Source organism: Acomys minous (assembly GCF_964271855.1).
Source record: "Acomys minous genome assembly, chromosome: 8".
Lineage (NCBI taxonomy): Eukaryota > Metazoa > Chordata > Mammalia > Rodentia > Muridae > Acomys > Acomys minous.
This window is the reverse complement of record NC_140489.1, coordinates 76,450,535-76,474,595: the sequence shown is the minus strand read 5'-3', so window position 1 is coordinate 76,474,595 and position 24,061 is coordinate 76,450,535. Positions and strand designations below refer to the sequence as shown.

Here is a 24,061-nt window from a genome sequence, read left to right as displayed (position 1 = left end):
AGCTTCTTCAAAGTTTGTCAGAGCTCTGGCCGATTTAAGAAAAGAGCTTCCTTTTGTTGCTCCATTTGTTTTTGCTTTGCTCAAATATATGTATCATATCTTTTAATTTTAATGTTTTAATAAAAAGAAGTTGTTCATTAATGGAAAACATAAATTCAACTTTTTTATTGATAGCAGAATTCTGAACTTTTCTTTTGAAGAGTTGTATTATAAAATGTCTCTAAGAAGGGCAGTGGAAGTACATACCTTTAGTCCCATGATGATGATGTTTTGAGGCAGGGTCTCAAGTGCTGAGAGGCAGAGGCAGGCTGATCAATATGAGGTTGAGGCCAGCTAATTTGCAGAATGAGTTCCAGGTGAGCTAGAGGTACACTGAGAGACCCTGCCTCAAAACATCATCATCATCATCATCATCATCATCACCATCATTATCATCAACCACAACAATAACTAAAACAGAAAAAGAATTCTCCAAGCCTCATTACTATTATAATATTAATCTTATAATGATAAGTCCAGACTTGTCTTTAGGCAAGCCCAGCCTCTGTTTCCTGAATAAATTTCATACATATTTACATTATACTTTTCTGATTTTCACAGACTTAGCTATGGCATAGCCAGAAGCATAGCATCCGGTGTGCTTCACATCATACTGAAGGCAGGAAGGGACTCATCCTATAGGTGTTTCTTATCGTGCATTTTGTGAGCACCTGCAAGGCTGGTTAGGGAGTGCTCATTTTCTTGCAGTGTGATGAGTCGGGGAAAAGTCAAGGTTGTTATTATTGGAATTTCATCATGGGATAGCTCTTCCCTGGATAGACATCTCACATACTACCAGATAAACTGTAAAGATATTAAAAGCAGAGGTCTACCAAAATTCATGATGTTTTAATGTCTTGCTATAAATAGAAAAGGGGATTTGCATCTTACAAAAGATGTTTGTTAAATGAAGAACTCAGATGTGGTTAATTCGTCAACTCTACTTTCAAGTATAAGCAACAGAAAGAAATATTGTTATTATCAGGCACCCGAGACACTCAAGGGAGCCTACATCTCTAGGAATAATTATAACTTTCCTATTAGTGTGCTGTTTTATTTCATTTTCAGAGTACGGGAATGATTATTCCATAACACAATCAGTAGGTAATTAATCAGTTTGCGAATTCTCAGAATGCATCCTTTTATATTTTATTTGTTTGTAAAAACAAAAGGCTCTCGTTTGTTTGCCTTTATTTTTCACCAGTCTTATTACAGTTTGTTAATTCTTCTATGTCTGTTTCTTTTTTTCTTTTGTCACCAGTGTAGTGACTATGACTTGGAATTTGGAACAGAGTGCCTGCAGTTGGCCCTGAAATACTGTCACAGGAGAGCAAAACTTATAGAGGGACCTCCCAACCTCTGGAAGGTAAGAGAGATTTATCATCATGTGGGAGGTCCCACTGATGCATGTGTGTGTGCTGTACTTACAGCTGTGAGACAACTCTGAAAGCCAGAGAGTCTCACTGGGGCTTATGAGATCAGTGTGTGGGAATGCTTCTGTTTCTTATTTAGTTAGACACATTGCCTTTCAGCCTCTATGCTTGTTAGCGTCTTCTTTTTCCTTGCTTTCTTTTTTAATGTTTTCTCAGTTGGGTTGAAGCTACAATTCCGTTGCCTACTCCAGCAACGTTTTCCTCAGTCCTGGGATTCTAGCCACTTAAACCAAGTTGAAAACATTACTACTATAGCACAGACCCATGGTGTAGCTGGACCCACCCCTCGGTCCTCTGGCAAGGCCCAAGTCTTTTAATGGCTCATGCCTTTCTCTGGGGTGGGGGAGACAGAGGTTCCTGGGGCTAAGGCTGTGGCACCATCTCTCTGTGGCTTTTTGCCCAGGCAGATGCTCAACCACGTGCCCACCTTTCCTTCATCAGGGAGAAGTGTGTGGAGTGCAAAGAGACCTGAAGTAGTGCTACACGCCAAGCCTCTGAAACTTAAAATAGGCATAGCTGCTTCAAAAAGTTTCTAGTGCTTGAAATCTATGAAATACTATGAAATTCAGAGAGTTCTGAATCACTCCAGGTAACTATGTATCTCTGGCTGTCCTAGACTTCATTATGTAGAGCAGGGTCACAGAGTTTTGGCTGCCTCTGTCTCTTGAGTTATGAGATTAAAGACATTTGTTACCTTGCCTAGAATTAGTCTATATAGTGAATGGGCATTTTTTACAGAAATGAGATGGACCTTGCTGCCTACTCAGATTGCCTAAGACACAAAAGATTGGCTGTTAAAATTTCAGAAAGAGTGACATGCTTGGATTGTTGCCTCTTATATAAAATGCATGTGGTATTGTTGCTCATTTAAGGACATCTAAATCTTATCAGCCCAACAGAGTAACACTTATTTATCTTTATCTATCCATGCCTCATATGTGCTTCCCTCAATGTGCACTTTGTAAACACTTCTACGACTTTCTATGAATGTTTGACATCTTGTCTTTGCAGTCAGTTAGGTAAAATGTTCTTGCTCTTCATCATCAGAGTTTAACTGTGTTTGTTGTCTTTACATCTCACAAGCCACTAAGATATTACTAGTAGGCTATTGTGTGGCTGTTCCTGTTATATGATACAGATTTTAGGGCCACAGGAGTAACTATAATAATTTTATATGAAATCTGTCTCCTGTTCAGGCCACAATGCATACCTGATTAACCTTCCCCTCTCACAGATGTACCTAGCAGATAATGCACTGAGATGATGTGATGCCTGTGAGGCCCTAGCTGACACTTTATGATGCCAGGATCTCCCACCTGGGAAGTGAGTCTGTATTAAAGGGGTATTGATGGACACACATTCTGCTCCACACTTCCATCAATGCCCCTTGCCCTATGATTCAGAATGTCTGGCTGCAGGTTTGTACTGTGAAACCACCCTCAGTCCCAGAAAGGTATAAGAAGAGACTCAACTTCTACCATGTGAACCCCACCATACTGTCTACCTCTGATTCTGCAGCCTTGGACTGTTCTCTAAGACTTAGCCATGCTGTTGTCAGTGTTTATCTATCTATGGCACTGATAACTTTTCCACTAAATTTCCCATTCTTCAGTAATCCATATGAACCCTAATCTAAACGCTTTGAGTAACTGTAAAGATTTTGTCAATTATTAGTAATGGGTTTTGTTAAGGATCTTGATCTCTACTTTTGTATAATTCATTTCACTATCCAAACTGAGTCTGAGGCCCACAGAGGAAAACAATGGGACTTCAAGGCAGCACATCCTGGCTTCCCTTTTGACTCTTTGAAGCTGTGGATATTTTTCACCTGTCTCAGTTTTCAGCAAGATTATAAAACACTTAGGTCTGTGGATAAAAGATAAGAAACACTTTGCTTTTTATTTTTTCAGCTCATCTTCAAATTTACTAATTCATGTGTGTGTGTGTGTGTGTGTGTGTGTGTGAGAGAGAGAGAGAGAGAGAGAGAGAGAGAGAGAGAGAGAGAGAGAGAGAGAGATACACCTATATTTCATTATTGTTTGTAACAATAGCATTAGCCTCCCCTTAGATGTGTTCTGTGCCATGTTGGACTTTCTCTCCTGCTTTTACTAGCTCTACTGATGAATCAGTTGGCATGTTTTGTGGGCGACTTCTCTCCTGCAAATGTGTGTTGATGTTCTAAGTGCTGGCATCTGTGCCTGAGATAGATGGAAAGAGAGTGCAGATGCAATCAAGTTGTGATTTGGTCAAACTGGACAGGCCCTAAATCCAACATGCCTGATATCCTTACATTCCAGAAGAAGAGATATGGTTATGAGGGAATACCACATGATGATGGTGCAGGGCTGGATCAATGAAATACAGTACAAAGGATACTGAAATATTGCTACTATTCACTAGAAGCAAGGAAGAGGCCTGGAAGAGAGTTTCCCAGAATTCTCAGAGGGAAACGGAATCCCCATTCTTGTACTTGTAGCCCCAGAAATGAGAGGATGGGTTCTTACTTTCTTAAGCTGTCCTATTTGTAGTGTTTGGTTGCAGCATCCAAACAAACACATGGTGCATGGCTGCCACAGCCTTCCAGGCCTAGTGGATAGCAGGATGATAGCATCATTTTCCCAACGACACAGAAGCTGGAGCCTACCAGATGTAAAATCGGTTTGACTAACAATGTGCATCAGAAGGTACTGACATTAAAAAAGCTTGTAACAAATAGACTGGGCCCTGTTGAGTATTTTTGGTACCACATTTCTTCTGTGTTAGGGGGAAATTAGTCAAAATGTAATTTTGCTCTTGCCTCAAGTGGGGTATCCTCCAACATCCTGTCCTGCCTTCTCAGACTGGGTATCGTTCCTACATCCTGTTTATCTTCTCAGCCTGGGTATTCTCCCCACATCCTGTCCTGTCTTCTCAGACTGGGCATTCTTGCTACATCCTATTTTTCTTCATAGATTGGGGATGTTCCCCACATCCTGTCCTGTCTCCTTACACTGGTTATCTTTGTACATCCTGTCCTGTCTTTTTAGAGTGGGTATCCTCCAACATCCTGTCCTGTCTTCTCTTTTTGTAGTTTTCTCAGCTGCTTAGTCTCTGTTTAGAGCCCATACTCTGGTTGACATTGAATGATTTGTCTTTAGTCCTTTAATTTTTGGGTAATATCTTATATACATAGAGAAACTCCTAATTGCTACTTACAGGAGAACAGTGGAGAGACACTTTTTGGCTAGTGCAATCTGTACTTTGTAATTAGTGTTCTAAGGTTACGTTAAGATGATATATAATGCCATTAATATATGATGTTTTACATATATATATATATATATATATATATATATATATATATATATATATATAAACTTTAAAATAATAACCTCCTTCTGGGAGGTCAGGGAGCTCATGCCCTTGTGATGTGGAGGCTTATGAGATTCCCAATGACCACCTGTAGGACTGTTTTAAAGGCCATCTGAAATCCTATGATGAGGAGGTTATTATTTTAAAATTGACATATATATTTTGACACAGGTAAGTGTAAAAATCAGACATTCAGGGTTAATGCCAGCCTACCTGTGCAAGGTCCTTTGATGTCTGAGGAATGCATAATTAAGTTACTTTCTAAAAAAAAAAAACCAAACAAACCCTTACCATACATGGTAAAGGACACTCCCCTCATGACCAGGTAAATTCCTCCTCCCCCCAAAATATCCAAGCATAGAGAAGTGCTGCTCTGGCTCCTGAGAACAGGGTCCACACTCAGTTCCCAGTGTGCCTGTGGGTAGCTTTGGTGAGCATTTATTTGGATGAGATTTGATCCCATTTAAAAAGAACCTAAGTGAGTATTTGTCTCATGTTTTCCCCAAGTATACTTTTAGACACTAGCAGGTCTCTTGGTACTCCACACAGTCTTGCTTAACCAGACTTCTCTTTCCTAAATGTCAAAAATGTCTCCAAGGCATGAGATTTATAACCATTTATTGGAGAAATTTAACAATGCCTTCATTGTCTTCAAATGCATCCTGAGAAGGAGGCTGCAAGTGTTCGTGTCATCACAGCATGGCTGGAAGACTCCTCTGGATAGGCACAAGCCTTTGCAGAATCATTGTTCTGCCATCTTGGTTTAAGAACAAAGACCTGGAAGCATTTCTGCTTCGCCCTCAGCAAGTGCAGCAGCATGATTTCTATTGTTGAGGTTTTCATGTAGTTTTCCGAACCTAGGAAAAAGACTATTATCTCAGTATTTGCAAGAGAAGAAATGGAAACATAGCTCAAAAATACCAACTGCAAGGAATGGTGCAGGGAAGCCAGACTCATCCATCCAGGCTTGGGAGGCGTTTAGTATAGATACAAGGGAGAATAGCCGGAGGCCTGTGAGGAAGTCCAAAGCAGCCATGGCTACCTCTCTGGGCAGAGAGAAGTGCAGACTAACAATGGCCTGAGGTATCTCTCTGGGCATAGAGAGGAGAGTGGGAGCAGGGAAAAACCTCCTGGCTTGCAAAGAAAAACCCTTGGCTGCAGAGTAGAGGAAGGGGCCTGGCATCTTGTGGCTTTGGTATGCACTGTAGGTACATGGCAACAGGGAAGTGGCTCTTTCTGGCAGCTAGAAAACTGAGGAGTGGTGCATGTGTGGAGCCACAGCCCTTCTATAGTCCAGCTAGATTTAAGCCAAGACTTGGAGTTCCCTTTGGACCTGAACCCTGTGTCTAAAATATATTCTGTATCTTTTAATAATGAGAATTAAGAGCTTTAATTTTTTTTTTTTGCCAAGTATTGGAGTGATATTTTCGTGATCCTATGTGGTTGGTGTGTGGGAGCATCAAGGGTAGTGTACTTTTACGCAGGAGAGTGGGACCCACCTTGGCTTGGTTCAGTCCTGAAAGGTCTTTTTTTTTGGCTATAACACATAAAGTGAGCAAATCTAAGTGTAGAGTTCCCATAAGAAGTGCTTGTTGGCAGCTGAGGGAAGCCTGGCCTATGACTGAGAGAGTCATTTAGTGTGAACATCAGGTTTCTCCTCTCTTGACTGTTTCTCAGCTAAACACATGACACAGAGGAACCACTGCACAGACACAGAACTCTGGGAAGGAGACAAGACTGAGCTGTAGAGGGTGGATGGCCATTACAGCCTCGCCAGAACCTCCCAGTATAGTCTGCAGGCCCTTCCTGATCTCCACAGGGCTCCAGAGCCTCCAGTCAGTATGGCTGGGAAACCAGTCAGTAAGAAAAGCATCAACATGTTAGCCCATTACTACAAGAGTTTTAAAAATAAGTGTTTTCAACAGTTGTGTATTGTGCAAGGTCAAAGGAAAAGTACAGTTCATGCTGACAAGAAAATCAATTTCGACACTTGATCTTAACCAAAAAGCTGAGGAAGTGCTGAAAATCAACTTCAAAACTGATTGTTAGGATGCTTATTTATTTATTTATTTATTATTATTTGTTTACTATGCAGAAGAGGGCACCAGATCACATTATGGATGGTTGTGAGTCACCACGTCATTGAAAAATCAGGAAAGGGCAACTCATTTTTAAGAAGTTAGAGAAGTGAATAACACATCATTTCACAATTATGAAATTTTCCAGTAATATTCTCTTTGAAGTACATTAGGTGCTTTATTTAGGAAAAAAACAGATTTTACCCCCTAGCTAGTAGCTCAAAGCTCTGGCAAACCTCAAATCACTGTGTAGACTACTTTGGCATACTTCATCCTTCTCCTGCTTCAGCCTCTAAATGCTGGGATTATACATGAGTGACACTATAACCTGGCGTTAGGGCTGTTATTAAACATATAGGAGATGTTAATCATAGTAAAAAATTAATCTTTGTATTGGCATCTATAACCTATAATATAGAGACAGGAAGAATAAGCTTAAGAGGTGTTTGAAATCTAGTTTGTGGATATTACCATAAAGTGAAAAAAAAAAACCCCTGTATTTTATACTTAAGTAGTTTCAGTGCTTTAGGTTTTAAGAATTCTGAAAGATATTTTAGTATTTGAGAATAAACATAGAAGTTTAAAAATCCAGTATTAATATTAATTTGAACTTTGCTGCTTCCCAAGACCAGCTCTGGGGACGGCAAAAAGGAGAGAAGAGAGGTGGATTCACGGCAGGGAGAATCGAGCAGGCGGTGAACAGCTGGTTAAGGGAAACCGCTGTTGGTTGAACAACTAGCTATAGGAAACAGTTGTTGAGGAGAGGTTGAATAATGGAGGAAAAAGAAATACTAGGAGACTCAGGCATATGTGGTACAAGCTGAAGGTCCTAAAGCCCAGGAGAACGTCTGGCTCTCTATCTGTCTCTGTCACTTGTTTATCCCTGAAAGCATGAGAAAAATAAAAGATGAAGTTAGCTACGTATATTATTGATTTCTCTCTGGAGTTTAAGCTATACAATGTATAGTTACTATATGAATTATTTTCTTATTTAAATTGCAAATATTAGCTAGTTTAGAATTCAGGTACCTAGTTAACCTTAGCTTAAGAAAGAGTTAAAACTAGGTCTGTTCCATTTCACAGGAAGCCCTTGACCAAGGTGACATCCTTGAAGGTGAAAGGCTCACTGACTCCTGGCATTGTTTTGCCCTTAGGACTCTGAGCAGCATCTAACACACTTTTTACAAACACTTATTGATACATTACCTTTGAGAGATTCATCCACTGTGCTTGTTCTTGTTTCCTAGAACCCAGAACTATACGGTGGATAGTAACTGCAGTACCGAGTCAAGGATACCAGTGGGCTGTACTTTCTTTAGAGACAGCATGGTTTTAATAGATTAGTTCCTGGTCCAGGAGACTTCATCTGTCTTTCTGAGTTTGCTGTTATTGCAGCTCTGAAGGGTCCAGCATCTTGAAACTTACCTGCTAGGGTAAGTGGCCAGCAGAGGCGTCTAATTCATAAGTGTCCCCGTGTACCTGAGCCAAACAAGCCATCTGAACCAATTCAGGGGTGAGATGGTTTGCAGGACAAAAACGCAACTTGACAGTCTGGAAAGGGACTAGTTAGGTGAACATTTGTCAAAACAAGGCTGGGACTGTTAATCATCTACGTGTTTGAAGGATGGGTAAGGATATGAGACCTTATTGTGTTATTGTTTACTCTGTGTTCCATGACACAGGAGATGACCTTGCAGGTGTTCTGCCTCTGAGCTCGCTGGACGGCCTCTGGGCAGGATCTGCCGTGGACCAGATCTACGAACCAGGGCAGGTTACTTTACAACAAGCAGGGTACACTCATGAGCAAGCTGCTATTAAGGAAAGATCACCCTTGTTCTTAGGCTCACTGTGGCACCCTATAGGTTCTTTCTTTGTGGGAACTGTGTTCTAAGGAAAACCTCACAAGGCACAACTAACTGGTTTCATAAACACCTTCCCAATTCGGAAGAAATCCCTTTAAACGTACATCTGTCTTTGAGAATTTCAGTCTAGAATGGAGCTGGTTGACTTTTGTTATATGGAGATTCTTTTCCTCCCTCAGCCCTCCAGCCCTCCTCTCCTCCCCCCCCCCCTTTTCCTCACCTCCTTCTTTTCCTGTATAAAACCTTACAAAACAGAGATGTGAATATTTATTTTTGAATGCTTGTACATTTTCTTTGATTATAAAACCCCAATTATAGTGATCATATTTCAGTAACTACTGCAATGTGCTATCACAATTTATTCAAAGATATAAGACTCGGATCTTCATAATTTGTTGAAATTGAACTTGATTTAATGTGAACGTCTAGTGCCTGTTTCGTTTGGAAGTTGCCTGTGTTGTGTTTTTCTCCAGAAGGAAAAATTTCCTTGAGGGCATTGTTTTATTGCTTTCACATTCCTGCCTGCTCTGTTGAGTCTAATGAGGTTTATCTGTCCTTTAGGTGACCTACAAACAAGATCTGTATGCAGCTGAATCCATGATTAAGGGTATGTTTGACCTTGTGACTGTCAGCTCCTGTGTTTCAGGAAATGTGAGCCAGCTAAGGATTTCTCAGGACAGTTAAATCCCTGACATTTTAGAAGGACAGATGCCTGGAGGCTACAGAGGTCTCTGATTCATGTTTTGAAAATAATTGCATTTTCTTTTGTCTTCTGCTTGTGAAATAATATTATGCCACATTGATTTTAATTTTTATAAAAGGAAGATTTTAGCCTATTATGTATGGAGCATCAATACTATTGGAAGGGCAACTATAGAAACTGATATTCCAGGAAAATTGTGAAGGTCTTTCTTTTTTACTGTTTTAGAAGACTGTTGCTGCTCCTCTGCTCTGTCCTTTCAGAGCATTGGGGAGCACCCTCCATATTACAGTTTACATAACTTAGAAACATTGGACTAGTTGTTTGGTAAAACAAAACAAAAAGCAAACTTTTTTTTCCCAGGCAATACCTGAAATATTTTTTTTCTTCAAGTTTAGTGATCACATATATGGGAACACTGCCTTCTTTTCATTACTATTGCCCCTAAGATACCACATGGCAGATCCAACAACCATGTAGTATTTACTACAGTGCTGGGAGTGAAATCAGCACAGAGGCCTGTGTTCCGCAGGCTCTTTGGCTTAAATCAGATTTCTTAAGCTCTGCTCTGTCCTGGCCACATAGATCAGATGATCCTTGGATTTCAGGAGAGTTTGTTGCTTTGTTTGGTAGTCCCCTAGTTATACCACTAAGGTGCCAGCAACACTGTCCCCTCTTCTTTACACCCTGACTGTGACCATGAAACATAACTCTTGAAATTGTCAGATGTCACAAGGGACAAAGTTGCCACTGACTGAAAACCCCCATTTTAAACATTCAGTTTTACTAGTAAGAGCTGGGGTGTTCCCTCTGGCCTTCAGACAACAGGAAGCTGGTGCTGCTGATTGTTTTTTTTTTTTTTTTAATCGAAATTAGCTTATGGACAAAGTGATATACTCATGTTTTAACTGAGAAATAAACTTAAATTCAGCCTTTTGCCAGGTTAGGCAGTCATGTGACCTCACATGAGGAAAGCAAAGCTCTTTGCTAATCATGAAGCTGTGCTTTAGTTACCCTCTGATTTGTTTCCCTTCAAGAATATTTTGTTTCAAACCATTAATTGTCACATAATTTGTGTTTCTGTGTTTGTAAATAGCTAATCTACAACCATAAATCAAAACATTGACATCTATTTACCAGGCAATGTGTAAATATTTCTTTGTGAGTGGTTGGCTAAGCCATGCTGTGGTTGTTTATGCTTTTAACACAAAGACATAGAAAACTCAGTTTGATTGTATATCCAAGTAAGCTGTGCATTGCTTGGGTTGAGCGGTGCTGTGATGTGGGCATTAAGGGGTTAAGTGTCTAGACTGCTGAATTTTCCATGTTGTAATACTTTCCCCACATATTATCAGAGCCAGTAGATATGCAAAAGCAAATATATTAAGCTAATTGTTTTCTTACTTTGGAACAGTTTCTGATATGGTATTTACAAGGTGTTCTATTTTATCCTGAGAGAGGGATATGACCTGGCTAGGTGTAAGCAGTTGCTTTAGTTGAAGACTCAAGAGTTTCCCTGTGTTTTAAGGCTTGTATGACTAAGACCTTAGAGGAGATTCTGCTGTTACTGGACTTACAGTGGGGCCACATCTCTGGTGCCTTAGTATTCTGTAGGAAGCCAGGTTAGCAGTACTGTGACTTTTCTCACATCCCGAGATTATAGTTTTTAGTCCCACCTCCTGTGAATCAGAATCTGCGTTGGTAAGAACCCTAGGTAACTGCGTTGTAAATCACAATTGAGAGTTATTCTCTTAGGCTGCCCCTTATAGTCTCCTACAGGTCGCTAGGTCACGTCTCTCTAACCTATTTCTCCTCAATTTTAAGTTTGGAGTCTTTGCTATAGCGTTCTGACTCCAAGGGTGTATTTCTTTACCTGAGATTACTACTTTCTTCATGACTGGTACTAAATACCAACCCTAGTAATTAAAGTACCTTTGGAAACAGGAGAAAGAAAACTGTTGGAGTTTTACTTTTGGAACTCGGAAGTTGTGAGATGTAGCAGTGTATGGTAGTATATACCTGCCAACCCAATGCTAGTGAGACAGGAAGGAGGATCCATCTTTGAAGCCGAGTGATCAGCCAGCCTAGGTGAAGCAGTGAGCTCACGTTTACTGAGAAATCCTCTCTCAGAATGTCAGGTGGAGAGCAACTGCCCAGACATGGGTGCACTGTTGCCACACAGATGCATACACATTATCAAATATAATGTGATTAGCAGAGGTCTATTGAAAACTATTTATTCACAGGCTTACCCTTTCTAACTATATCAGTTAGGGTTATCCAGGGAAAGCTAACTGATACACAGAGGTCTAGATATACAGGGAGGATTCAGCTTAGCAGTGGGAGGTAGAAGGGCCAGAGACACAGATCCATGAAACTGCCGGCTGCTGCCCCAAGAGTTCCTTTCAGAGTTCTCCACTAAGGTGATATTGAGATTCTTGACTTCATTGTAAAAAGAATTTTAGGACAAGTCAATATTAATCAGAATTGGAATTTGTTAAGAGATCTTTAGGTTAGTAGAAAAGTGCGCAGGGAAAGAATACACAGCCTAAGGATGGGCATTTGCTTCTTCTCATCTATTTGATGTCAATGGGTTCTGAAGTTCCATCTTCCCAGGGTTGCTAAGGAGCCTACATGAGATCATTGGGTGGTTCCTGAGATGTGCAGACAAAAGGATAGAAGAACAAATTTCATTTGGTACCGTAAAACTGAAGAACACAAGAATTGCATGGGAAGCTAAGATGTTTCTACTGTCAACAATATTTAATAGTCTTGCTTGGGAGACTCCCAGATAATATCTGGGAGAGAAATAAGGCAGTATTCAGGGGCATATGTACTTATGCCTGAGGCATATTTCATTGCTGTTTTAATATTCTTAATTGTCTGTATATAAATGAATATTATCTCTACATTAACAACCTTCATAATACATGTCATTAACTGCTGGCGTTTCTAATTCCCAACTGCTTTGAATCTCCATCCAGACTCCTGAGTGAGGTGCTTCTTTCCCTTTCTATGTCCCTTAATGTTCCCTCTATTCCTATGATGTCGTCTATGATCTGCCATCTGCAAGCTAGACATCCAAGAGAATGTTCGGTGTCATTTCCATCAAAACCCAAAGAGTGGAGAAGCACAACATCCATTATTGTTTGAATAGAAAGTGAGATGAAATGCAGAATATGAGTGTTCTAGCATCAAAGAGGGAGGAGTCTCCCTTCGGTCTCCCTGTTTTAGTGAGACCCTGAGTGGACCGAGTGCTAACTTGTCCACGTTGATAAGGGCCATTTTCTTTGTTTAGTCTGCTCATAAAAATGCTGACCTCTCCCAGAAACTCTAGTTCCCTCACAGATACAATCAGAACTTAACAGCTATTTGGACAGCCCTTTGTCAGTCAAATTGTTGCGTAAAATTAGCAATCATTTTTAATAAATGGTCAAAGTTGTTTTGTGATTTATTTATTTTAATTTATTTTGTATTTGGGATTGCATCCAAGCAACCATGGCCTTGAACATGCTGGGCGAGTGGTCTACCACTGTCTTACGTTCCTATCCCTCTTTTTACTTTTTATTCTGTTATTGGATCTCTCTAAATTGCCAAGACTGTCCTTTAGTCTGTGATTGTCCTTCTTGCTTCTTGAGTAGATGGAATCACAGGCTAGCTTTCCAGCATGTATTGGGATCCAGCTTTTGGCTGAGCATTGCTGGGAGCATTTTGTCAATAGCTCTCATCTCCCCAAGCCCCATGAAGTAAGTAGCATTATGATTCCCAGATTAATAAGTCAAAGGGAGGTACCCTCTTCTTGGAACTGAGATTTTCATTTAATAACTTCTGTCTTCTCAGAAAAGCATTGCCTACCCTTTGTCCAGGACACCAGAAAACACATCATCTATTAAGTTACATCAGCAGTGGAATTACAGTCAACACAAAATGCCATTCATGATACATGAATGCTTATGTTCAATATGATAAATACCAGAAAGTTTCTAATTAAGTTCAGTGCTCATTTTGTCACCTAATTAAATACCATGATAAATACTTTGTGGATTTTAGTGCTGCTCACAAAGTCAACAACTGTTGAACATGTCTCAGATCATGGTTCAATAAACGTGGAAGGACCTATCTACTCTATTGTTTCCTTTCTATATGATGTTATTGCTTTGGGTTTAATAATTGTGTGGTAACAGATACAGGCATAGTTTTTTTTTCTTCATTGAAGATTTAAGATTTAATAATATGTGGCTTTCCTCTCCCACCTTACTGCCTTTCTGCTTGCAAAAGATGCATGTCAGTGTCCCCTTGATGGAGAGGCCCGTTGACACTCGGAGGAAGGATAGCAGACTACCAAGAAGAAACTTGATACCATAGCATCATATTCAAGGGGAGGAGGTCCCCTTCAGTCACACTCATAGTGAAGGGGAATGGGGTGAAAGCGGGAGGGAGGGAGGAATGGGAGGATGCACCGGATGGCATAGCAGTTGAGATGTAATATGAATGATTTTATTTTTCAATAAAATATATTATCACAAAAAAGATGCATGTCAGGATTTAGTATATTTATTTATGTCATTAAAATACTGCCATAATGTAGAACTATATTGTTTAGGGGCATAGAGCACTCATGCCAGGCATCTTATATAAGTTCACTTATTTAGTCTTTAAAACACTATTACTGTATGGTAGACATTGCTGCTCCAGATGAGATACAGGTGCGTTCTTCCAGGTCTCAAAATTGGCAAGAACATAATCCAGAATTGCAATACAAGTATGCATATTATCCATAAGCCAACTTGTTTTGGAGGTCGTGTCTTCTCTTTACTCCCAGTCATGCAGACCCGCTTGCTGAGCATGAGACTTTGTCTTGTGTCAGAACACAGTCCATGAATGGTGCTGTGTGAGGAACCTGTGAGAAAATTACAAGTAAGTAAACAAGACAAAATTGTTGTAACCTCTGTTCCTCCATCACATGGATTGTTCTTGGGATGTGCTTTCACGTCCCTCCCGGGTGTAATCACAGGAATGGGTTTGCTTCAGGTTATCCATCATCTTACGCATTATCACTCAGAGTGATGTTTCCAAGCTTGAGCTGTCCTCATGACTGGATACAGCATAAACTCACGTGACCTTGACCTTGTGACTGTATACAACTTGAGCTCAAGTGAACTTTGCTCACATGACCTTGCTGAGACCTCAGAGTGGACCTGAAATATAAATTGTTTGATGCCCTGAGTAAAATGGCTGTAGAATGAGACTTTATTCTGTCTCGTTTTTAAGGTCTATTCTACAGGTTCACTCTGTGAACTAGTGTAGTATCAATCCTGCATCCAAAAACTCTTTCAGTGAACACCTTGGTGGTTTCTGCCTTCAACCTGTCCAGCTGTCATAGCTTTGGGTGAGGAGTATGACTTTACCTGACCTTGTGGAGAATAAAGATCTGTCTCCTTGTATTTTTTCTGGAAAGTACTGGCTGCTATTAGCATCACACATGTTCAGGAAAATGGATAACTAAATGATAAGCTTCTAGACATGTCCAGTGACAGAACAAAATTTAAAACTGAAAGATAGAATAATAGTTTAAAGATGATTAGTTGTGTACTGGTTAGGCTTTTTAAGTTTTATTTTTATAAGTCTGGTCTTGGTAAACAGTCCCTTCCTACATTAGGGTAGAACTTGTAACTTTTTCCATGCTATGGTGTGTATGCTGAGTATTTTGTAATTTGATATACTTCCTCTGTTTGCCCCTTGGATGCTAATCATTGAGGGACAGAAAGTGCTTTGGTGGGACTATTTTCTTGTTTGTTAAGTATATTTCACACTATAAAATGTTGTTAGAATAAATAAAATCTTTTTTTTTTTTTAACCTTACGTCAGGTGCAAGAGCATTTTGTACTGGCAAATTTACTACTTATTGGAATAATGGATTTGGTTATATAAATAAGTTATTTGGTCCATTTTAACTTAAAATCAAGTCAACATTTTTGGTTTAGTATGGAAACTTCTTTGCTAGGAGAATAAAATCTCTTTAATATTTGACTTAGGTATTTAATTTCAGGCAAGCATGTGACTCAGATCTCTAAATAGAAATAGAGTTCCTCATCTAATTTTCATCTTCCGATAATTTTTAACTTGATTTAACTTGGCATCATTGCCTACATGAGTTCCTACATAGTATGTGCCATGTAGTTAGTAGGAAAGATGTATGGAACATGGTGTCCTCATGGCTGTCTCTCATGGTGTCTGTGCTAAAATGTAGCTAATTACAAATTACTGTTGTGCGTACATAAGACAACACAAGCACAGCATTTCTTTTTCCTAAGGTAGCATGTTAAATTTGGTCCATGTTATTTAGTGTTTAACTCTTTCCAGCTTTTATTTTGAATGAAAATGAAAGCAATCTTTTTAGAGTCGTGTGATTAATTAGTACAACAAAATCCTGGGCTGACTGATACGTTTGTAAACATCCACTGAACAAAGAAGCACTGTATTTCCCACTCTATCCACAAACTGGTTGAGCCCACCCAAGCCTGCTCTGCATGTTCAAACAAACCCCAATGATGTTAAAGTGGTAACAGACGCCAGTGCTAGCATACTTTATCTAGACATACACAAGACATACAAACAGTTTCAAACCACACTTAATTTAATATGCTGACCATATCTTGGCAAAGAGGTCAATATTCTAAAATTTTTCTAGGAAGCGAGCCCCTATGGAATTTTTTCATTAGACGAACATATTTATTTTTCACTATTGCCCTTCAGCAAACCTTCCAATGCATTCATTTTTTTGTGACTACATGGTGTTATAAAAATTCATTTATTCTTTCCTGGCTATAATTGTACAAACTTGAGTAAACTTATGCTATAAAAATGGCTCATTGTGCCTTATTCATTTGAGGCTTTATATAAAAAATGAAAGGATATGAGTTAAAATTGAAAATAATTTTTAACTGCTTTTACTTAGAATTAGTTAATATTAATTCATATAAATATCCCTGTCTTTTTCCCAGTCATTGTGTATTGTTTTACCTTTGTTTTGCTTAAAGGGTAATTGATTTGTCTGAAATATAATTTCTTTTACTGACTAATAATTCTATATTTTATTTGTAAAATACAGTCCCCACCTCCCATTTTAAATGTCAATGTGTAGATGCATTTCTTTCTCAATATTAAGAAGACTAAATCTGTACCCTTATACTTGCTTCTTCCTTAGGTTGTTCAAAAACTCTGCTTATAGGAAAGCATTCGAATGTCTTTGTGGATGTGCATGAAAGGATGTAGAGATGACTTTAAATAGGCTTTGACTTGAAGGAATAAGATAAATTACGTTTGAGCCAGGTGCAGTGACATGTGCCTGTAATCCCAGCACTCTGGGAGGCAGAGGCAGGCAGACCTCTTTGAGTCTGAGGCCAGCCTGGTATAAAAATAGTCCAGGACAGCCAAAGCTACTCACAGAAACCCTGCCTCAAAAATACAAAATCAAACAAAACAAAACAAAACAAAAAATACATATGAGCAAAATTGGTTCATTATTATGAAAACAGAACTCCCTGTGATGGCTTTGGTGTCTTACGCACATGGAAAATGGATCGTTTAATTTTGTAAGGATCTTTTAACATTTACTAAGCATTGTGATTTTTAAGTGCAAAATTCTTTTGAAACTTTTTGAATGAAGTTGAAAAGATGAACAAGGGAAATCAGCTTTCTACAGGGTGCAAGTGGACCACTGTCCATATGTGCTGTGCCCTTGTCACGGTTTTCTTGTTAAGCTCTTGGTGATGGCGCCATTTACATTATCCGTGCTTCTTTAGACAATGAAAAATGACAGCGCAGATTTACTCAGAAACCTTGCTTTTTGATGTTTCTGGCTTCTGACTGATACTTAATTTTCTACATTCCCCCCAAGACTTCTTTGTACATAATGGTTTTTGTTCTTTTGTTCTTCACTCTCTTGAAAACAGTGCTGTGATGGTATCTTATGTGAGTATGTGAGGACATTTGCGTCAAGAACATTGAATGAGTCAAGCTTTTCATTAATAAGACTAGGAAGGCTGTAACATGAGTTAAAAGGAGCTTTGTTTTCTAGGCATTTTATTGTTAAAAAGGAAGTAAATTAGAAAGCTAAATATTTGGGTCAAGATTAAAGAAAATAGAGTTTGCTTGTTCTGTTTAATCTTATATTTTTCTTAATTTGTCATCAGTTAAATGTCAGTTAAAGTACAGACATGGAAATCTGTCATTTTCAAAAAGTCAAAGGTCACAGTGAGCTACTAAGCATCAAAATAAATAAGATGGTACCAGATGGAAGTAAGCTTTTAAAATATCTATTCCCATTTGCAAACATAATTTTTCTTTCAGACTCAGTTTATGTAGACACTAAAAAGTGGGGTTGGCTATATAACTCAGTATAAGGATATTTGTTTGACTTCTCTTGGTAATTGATCTCTAGTGTCTTCTCATGCTCAAAAACCTTTACCAGACCTTGTGATTTCCAGAAGAATCCCAGGTACTGAACTGAATTTGTATAAAACTTTGCTATTGAATGTGTGTCCAGTTCCTGATATTTATCATTGTAAATGTGTTGGTTATTGTTATATCTCATCTTCAGAGTATTGGGAGATGACTTAGAGTATTGCTTAACTATAAACCTTGGCTATACATGCAGAAAATCTACTCGCTGGCTGGGGTTAGTTTTTAAAAATGTTTTTCCATCATAAGTAGAAAGACTCAGTGCATGGGTGGCTCACCACGTTGTTCTAAACTCAGTCCTCCAATTACCACACTATGGAAGAAGATTAAAGGAAACCGAAATGTTACCTCAAAAGAGTTACACTGCTTGAGGGAGCTAATCAGCTATGGTAGGCAATTTGCATATTTTTTAAGGCGAGGGCGCTCTTATAATCCCCAAATTATACAAAGTTAGTGTCAGCTAAGCAGAGATCCCAATCTAGCTGAGCATCGGGTCACTTTTGGAACTTAACAAAATGCAGGCTAAAAACTTGTTGAGTAGTTAAAGATCTGTGCATTTGAAGAGGATGAAGTTAGGAAAAGTATCCAAATATGACTTCTAATATTCAAGCAGACAGAGGCAGTGAGTTAGCAGAGTAGTTGGAGATTTTGAATAATCTAGTCTTAGAGTAGAAACTGATTGAGAAGCCCTTATTAATGGAGGATATCTATCTTATCTATCTATCTATCTATCTATCTATCTATCTATCTATCTATCTATCTAATAGAACACAGCTGTTCTATCTCAGACCACTGTGTGATATACAAATCATGGGAAATTTTATTATATGAGTTGAACACACAGAAAATAGCATCATTTATCATGATTTTTTGGCTTTGTCTCCAGATTATACTCACTCATGTATTCCTCTCATTATCATTAATTCATGATGAGAATTTTATAGTTTTTAAAAAAAATTTACTACATTTATATAATTTTACTATTAATTTATTTTAATATATTTTCCTTGTATCTTCTTTGTTTTGTAAATGTCATGTTTTTTATTATTAACATGTTTTTTATTATTAAATGGTTTCAAGCTGAAAGGGTTCAAGAACCTTACAGATAACTTCTATACTTTTTACCTGGTTTCACAGAGCCATGACATAAATTTTGGCTTCATTTACTTTATTGTTTTCATATGAGCTCTTCTCTCCTGAACACATAACTATGTGCTATGTGGGTGATGGATTAGGCCTATGCATTTATATTGCTACATAGCACTCTATTAACAAACACTTTTCTGGGGAAATGATAATTCAATGCTTAGTACCTTGGCAAGGGTAATCAGGACAAATACTAAGCACTTAAGTAGTTATCACCAAATGAGAAAAGAATATTAAGTTCCTGTGGACATTGAAGTCATAATGGACACTCCTTTCTGACAAATATAGGATTTATATGGACACATTTAAAAACAAATACAATGCAGTAAACTGATACAGAATAGAGCCAGTGAACACTCATAATTTGAAACAGTAACTCTACTCATGAACTGTAAATATTTCAGAATGACATTGATTACACAGTTCTCTGGAGAGTAGACAAAAACAGGTCTCATTTTCAAATAGCTTAGCTGTTTATTATAAATATGACAGGAAATGAGAATTTAAAAATTTTTAAAAATTATTAGGCATAATTATGATTTAGAAAAGAAAAAAGTTTTAATCATCCTATGTGCATATGTGCAATATATGAGGAAGGCTACAGCTTATAGATAAACTTAGAAAAATTACTATAAGATCTGTATAAAATAATTTTGCATTGAAATAAAAATATTATAATAACAGTGTTGCCAATGGGAAATTTGAAAACAAACTATAAAATGACTCAGTGCTAGATACTATGACACTGTTAGCAGGGAATACTTAAGGACATTATCAAGAAATTTGGGAATCAATCATGATCATTTAAAGATTTAGTGTTTTAATATTGTTATTTCTTTTAAAAATCAGAATTATATCAACTGATTAGAAAATCTACTTGGCAATGAAAGATTCATAAGTAATAGTTCTGTATTTGGAATAGCTAAAATAAAATTCAAGATAAATGAAAATTGTAGTTGAAATTCATTTTTTAAGAAAAAAAAAGAAATTCATTTTTTTAGTATACTTTCTTAGGGTGATAGAAGTTTTCTACCTTTGGTTTTGTTACTATTGATTTTCATCAGACAGAAAGGTTAAACCTATGTATGGAATATATGGTAAAACAAGGAAGGAACAATCTATCCATTACTTTTTTTACATGAAAAAATTCTTAATTATTTGTAGTTTATCAATTTTCCAAAAATGATTGTAATGGTGACATATTGGTTGTTAGTGGGAAGATAATTTTGTAGTCATACATTCAACTTTTTGTGCATTAGAAACATTTAGAAATGTTTTTAGTCATTTTCAAGGATGCTGCTGAGCCATGTTTCCTTCCAAGTACTTAACTTTATGGTATGTTGATTATGTTGACCTCATTTCAAAAGAATATGGTTAGAGAATAGTTACATTGTAATCAGTCTTTTTTTGAGAGATTTCCATGACCTTTTTATCTTCCTCGAATATCCTTAGCATTTCCTACTGAGCTGTCCCATTGCCTCCAAGTAATTTCCTGCCTATTCATTGTACTATGTTTATAAGTTCTTTTCTTCCCTCAACACATTTTATCTTATTTCCATTTATATCTTTCTGAATTCTTTTCAAATTCCTTGCTTACATTCCTAGACAAAAACTACTTAACATTTCTAGAGCAAGTTCTAATCTCATTTAATAAAAAAAAAATTACCTAATGTTATCAGCGGTCTGTGTTTCTTAACATTGTCGGACTCATTGATCTCCATTCTTCATCAAACTTGATTGTATTAGGCCTATGAACCTACAGACTTTTGGGAATTAATAGAACCTTAGTTAGGAAGCAAATAGTACCTCAAAGAGTTGAGGTAAGGCAAAGGCAGTATAGCTCTGTGTAGCAGACCCAGATTCAGAATAGAGGGGTTCTTTCAATCTCAGTCCATTGGAATTTCTTTGTTTATATATGCTTCCTTTTTTTGACTGAAGGGTCTAAGCTTAGAACGAATGTGTGAACAGCTTTTAATAGAAATTATTCCAAGGAAGGTGTGGTCTTTGGGAAGACCCAAATTTAAATATCCTGGAGTAAAAACAAGAGTTATAGCAGTTAGATAACAGATAATACATATTTTGAGGCATTAAATGGGATGTTGAATGGGAAAGAATCTGGGAGTCTTTGAAGGTTCACTAAGTGTTACATGGCTTTCCTCTTCCCCCATTTTGGTCCTCTGAGGTAGCTATAGTCCTATTGTATTTTTGGATTTATGTCCTTTTTCTACTACTGAAGATCTAAGGAAAGTTAGTTGATTCTCTGCAATGTGAAGGCTTCTAACTTCAGTATCCATAGTCATAGTAATTCTTTTCTCTGTGGTCACCATGGTTTCTATATTACTATGGCTTTGTGAATAAACAGGTGCTTTTTTGGGAAATGGGAATTAGTGACAAGAGTATTATTAATTGGTGATATTACTTGACCGGTCCTTTCTAGCTTTACTTTAAAATATTATTAGCTGACTAATTCATATAGAAAATATATTACATAGGCCATTCATGTATGAAGCAGCAAAGCCGATGATGATCCAACCAATATTTTAAAAAACTTTTTATTGATTCTTTGTGAGTTTCACATCATGCCCCCCAGTTCCACTCATCTTCCCTTCCCCTGGTATCTTCCCTCTGCCCTGGCAACCACCACCCGAAAGAAAATAAAAAGCATACTAACAAAAATAAACAAAACCAAATAAAATACAGAAACCATCTTCTTGTGGAATCTGTAGTTTATCACAGCATGTCCCACAGTTTACTCCTCTATCCATACATCTTCACTTGCAAATGTTCATTGCAATGTATTATTGGTCTGGTTCAAGGTCTCTGGCCTTTTTGACACCATCAATATTGGGTCCTTACTGGGACTCCTCCTGGGGTTCTTGCCCTGTGTCGTGGAGATCCTCCAGGTTTGGATCAGCAGGACTGGCTCTTTCATGTGTCCCAACAATGCACAGATGAGGTAGATTTTGTGGTGGGCCAACCCAAAGGCTTGGATCTGGCCTGAGGTGATAGCTGAGCTGCTCAATCTAATTGTCCTCCTGTATCCACACCACCAGGTTGAGTTCTGCACTGTTCTACTTCAGCCACCCAATGCTGCCATTGCTGGAGACAGGGACAGCTCTCCTGCTCTTCTGCTCTTAGGCCACTTCACCCACACCCACACCTAGATCCAGCTCTACTGTGCTGCCCAGTCAAGACACAGTCCCACTATCTTTTGTTAATATTTTACTAATTTATTCATATTACATCTAAATTGTTAGCCCATCCCTTGTATCCTCCCATTCCTCCCTCCCTCCCACTTTCCCCCTACTTACTTCCCTGTGACTGACTGAGGGGGACCTCCTCCCCCTGTGTATTCTCATAGGGTATCAAGTCTCTTCTTGGTAGCCTGCTGTCCTTCCTCTGAGTGCCACCAGGCCTTCTCATCAAGGGGACATGGTCAAAGGTGAGGCACCAGAGTTCGTGTGAAAGTCAGTCCCCACTCTTCACTCAACTGTGGAGAATGTCCTGTCCATTGGCTAGATCTGGGTAGGGGTTCAAAGTTTACTGCACATATTGCCCTTGATTGGTGCCATAGTTTGAGCAGGAAACCTGGGCCCAGATCCGACTATCATAATGTTCTTCTTGTAGGTTTCTAGGACCCTCTGGATCCTTCTATTTCCCCATTCTCCCATGCATCTCTCACATAAAGTCCCAATAGAATGCCTTCCCCTCTGACCCACTTTCCTGGTAAGTAAAGACTTTCATGGGACATGCCCCTTGGGCTAGTGTCCAGATATAAGTGAGTATATACCATTTGACTCTTTCTGCTTCTGGGTGAACTCACTCATTAGGATCATTTCTAGTTCAATCTATTTGTCCACAAATTTCGGGAATTCCTTGTTTTTAATAGCTGAGTACTATTCCATAGTGTAAATGTAGCACAGTTTCTTTATCCATTCTTCTAGTGAGGCATACTTAGGCTGTTTCCATGTTCTGGCTATTATGAATAAGGGTGCTATGAACATGGTTGAGCATATGTCCCTGTTGGGTGGTGGAACATTTTCTGGGTACATTCCAAGGAATGGAATAACAGGGTCTTGAGGAAGCCCTATTCCCACCAAACCAAATAACCCAATGAGAAATGGGGGTCAGAATTAAACAGAGAATTCTCGACAGAGGGATATAAAATGGCTGAGAAACACTTAAAGAAATGCTCAATATTGTTAGTCATCAGAGAAATGCAAATCAAAACGACACTGAGATTCTATCTCCCACCAATCAGAATGGCTAAGATCAAAAATTCAAGTGACACTACATGCTGGCAAGGATGTGGAGAAAGAGAAACACTCCTTCATTGCTGGTGGGAATGCAAACTGGTACAGGCCTACTATCTTACGTGCTGTCACTGGCAAGAGGCTGGGACAGCTCTGCTGCTCTCATACTCTTCAGAAATGGCTCATTTGTACCTTCGCCATCAGGGCCAACTCCAGGTGTTTCCCAGGCAAGGTGCAGGGCCCAACCTCCCAAGTGCTTCAGGCAGTGAGGGATAGGGATATTGCTCCTGTTCTCATGACCTTGGGGCTGGCTCTGCCAACTACCAAAGGTGGCAAGGGGAGAGCAGAGCATCACCCCTGAACCCACTCCACCTGATGTCAGATGAGTCGATGGGGCAGTGTTCTATGTTCATGCCTGGGTCCCCTCCACCAGGGCAGTTCAAGGAAACCTTCAAAGTTTGAGGGCAATTTAACCATTTTTATTTCCTTTTGTAAGAATACAAACAGGAACTGAGATGCATTGAATTGACAATTTAGATGCATGCCAGGGAAACTCTGGACATGAGCAGAAGTAGACATTTACTTATAAGTGGTAATCTATGAAAATCTGGGAGACTCCTTATGAACAAAGAAGGTTGGCAGTCATCACACAAATGATTTTCACTTCTATTTACTCCCATTAAGACATAAACTCAGTTCTCATCTCTGTGCTTAATGGATGGTTATTACATAATGT

The 24,061-nt window shown here is 38.6% G+C and overlaps 1 protein-coding gene across 3 annotated transcripts in view; it reads left to right on the top strand.

The window, feature by feature from the left end:
- Positions 1–24,061, top strand: part of CRPPA (CDP-L-ribitol pyrophosphorylase A) — a 298,335-nt gene that overhangs the window by 85,412 nt on the left and 188,862 nt on the right. For all 3 annotated transcript variants that reach the window (XM_084791215.1, XM_084791217.1, XM_084791216.1), the window contains 2 exons: positions 1,301–1,405; positions 9,325–9,370. In XM_084791215.1, the coding sequence (XP_084647341.1) occupies positions 1,301–1,405; positions 9,325–9,370 (151 nt within the window). The remainder of the gene's footprint in view (positions 1–1,300; positions 1,406–9,324; positions 9,371–24,061) is intronic.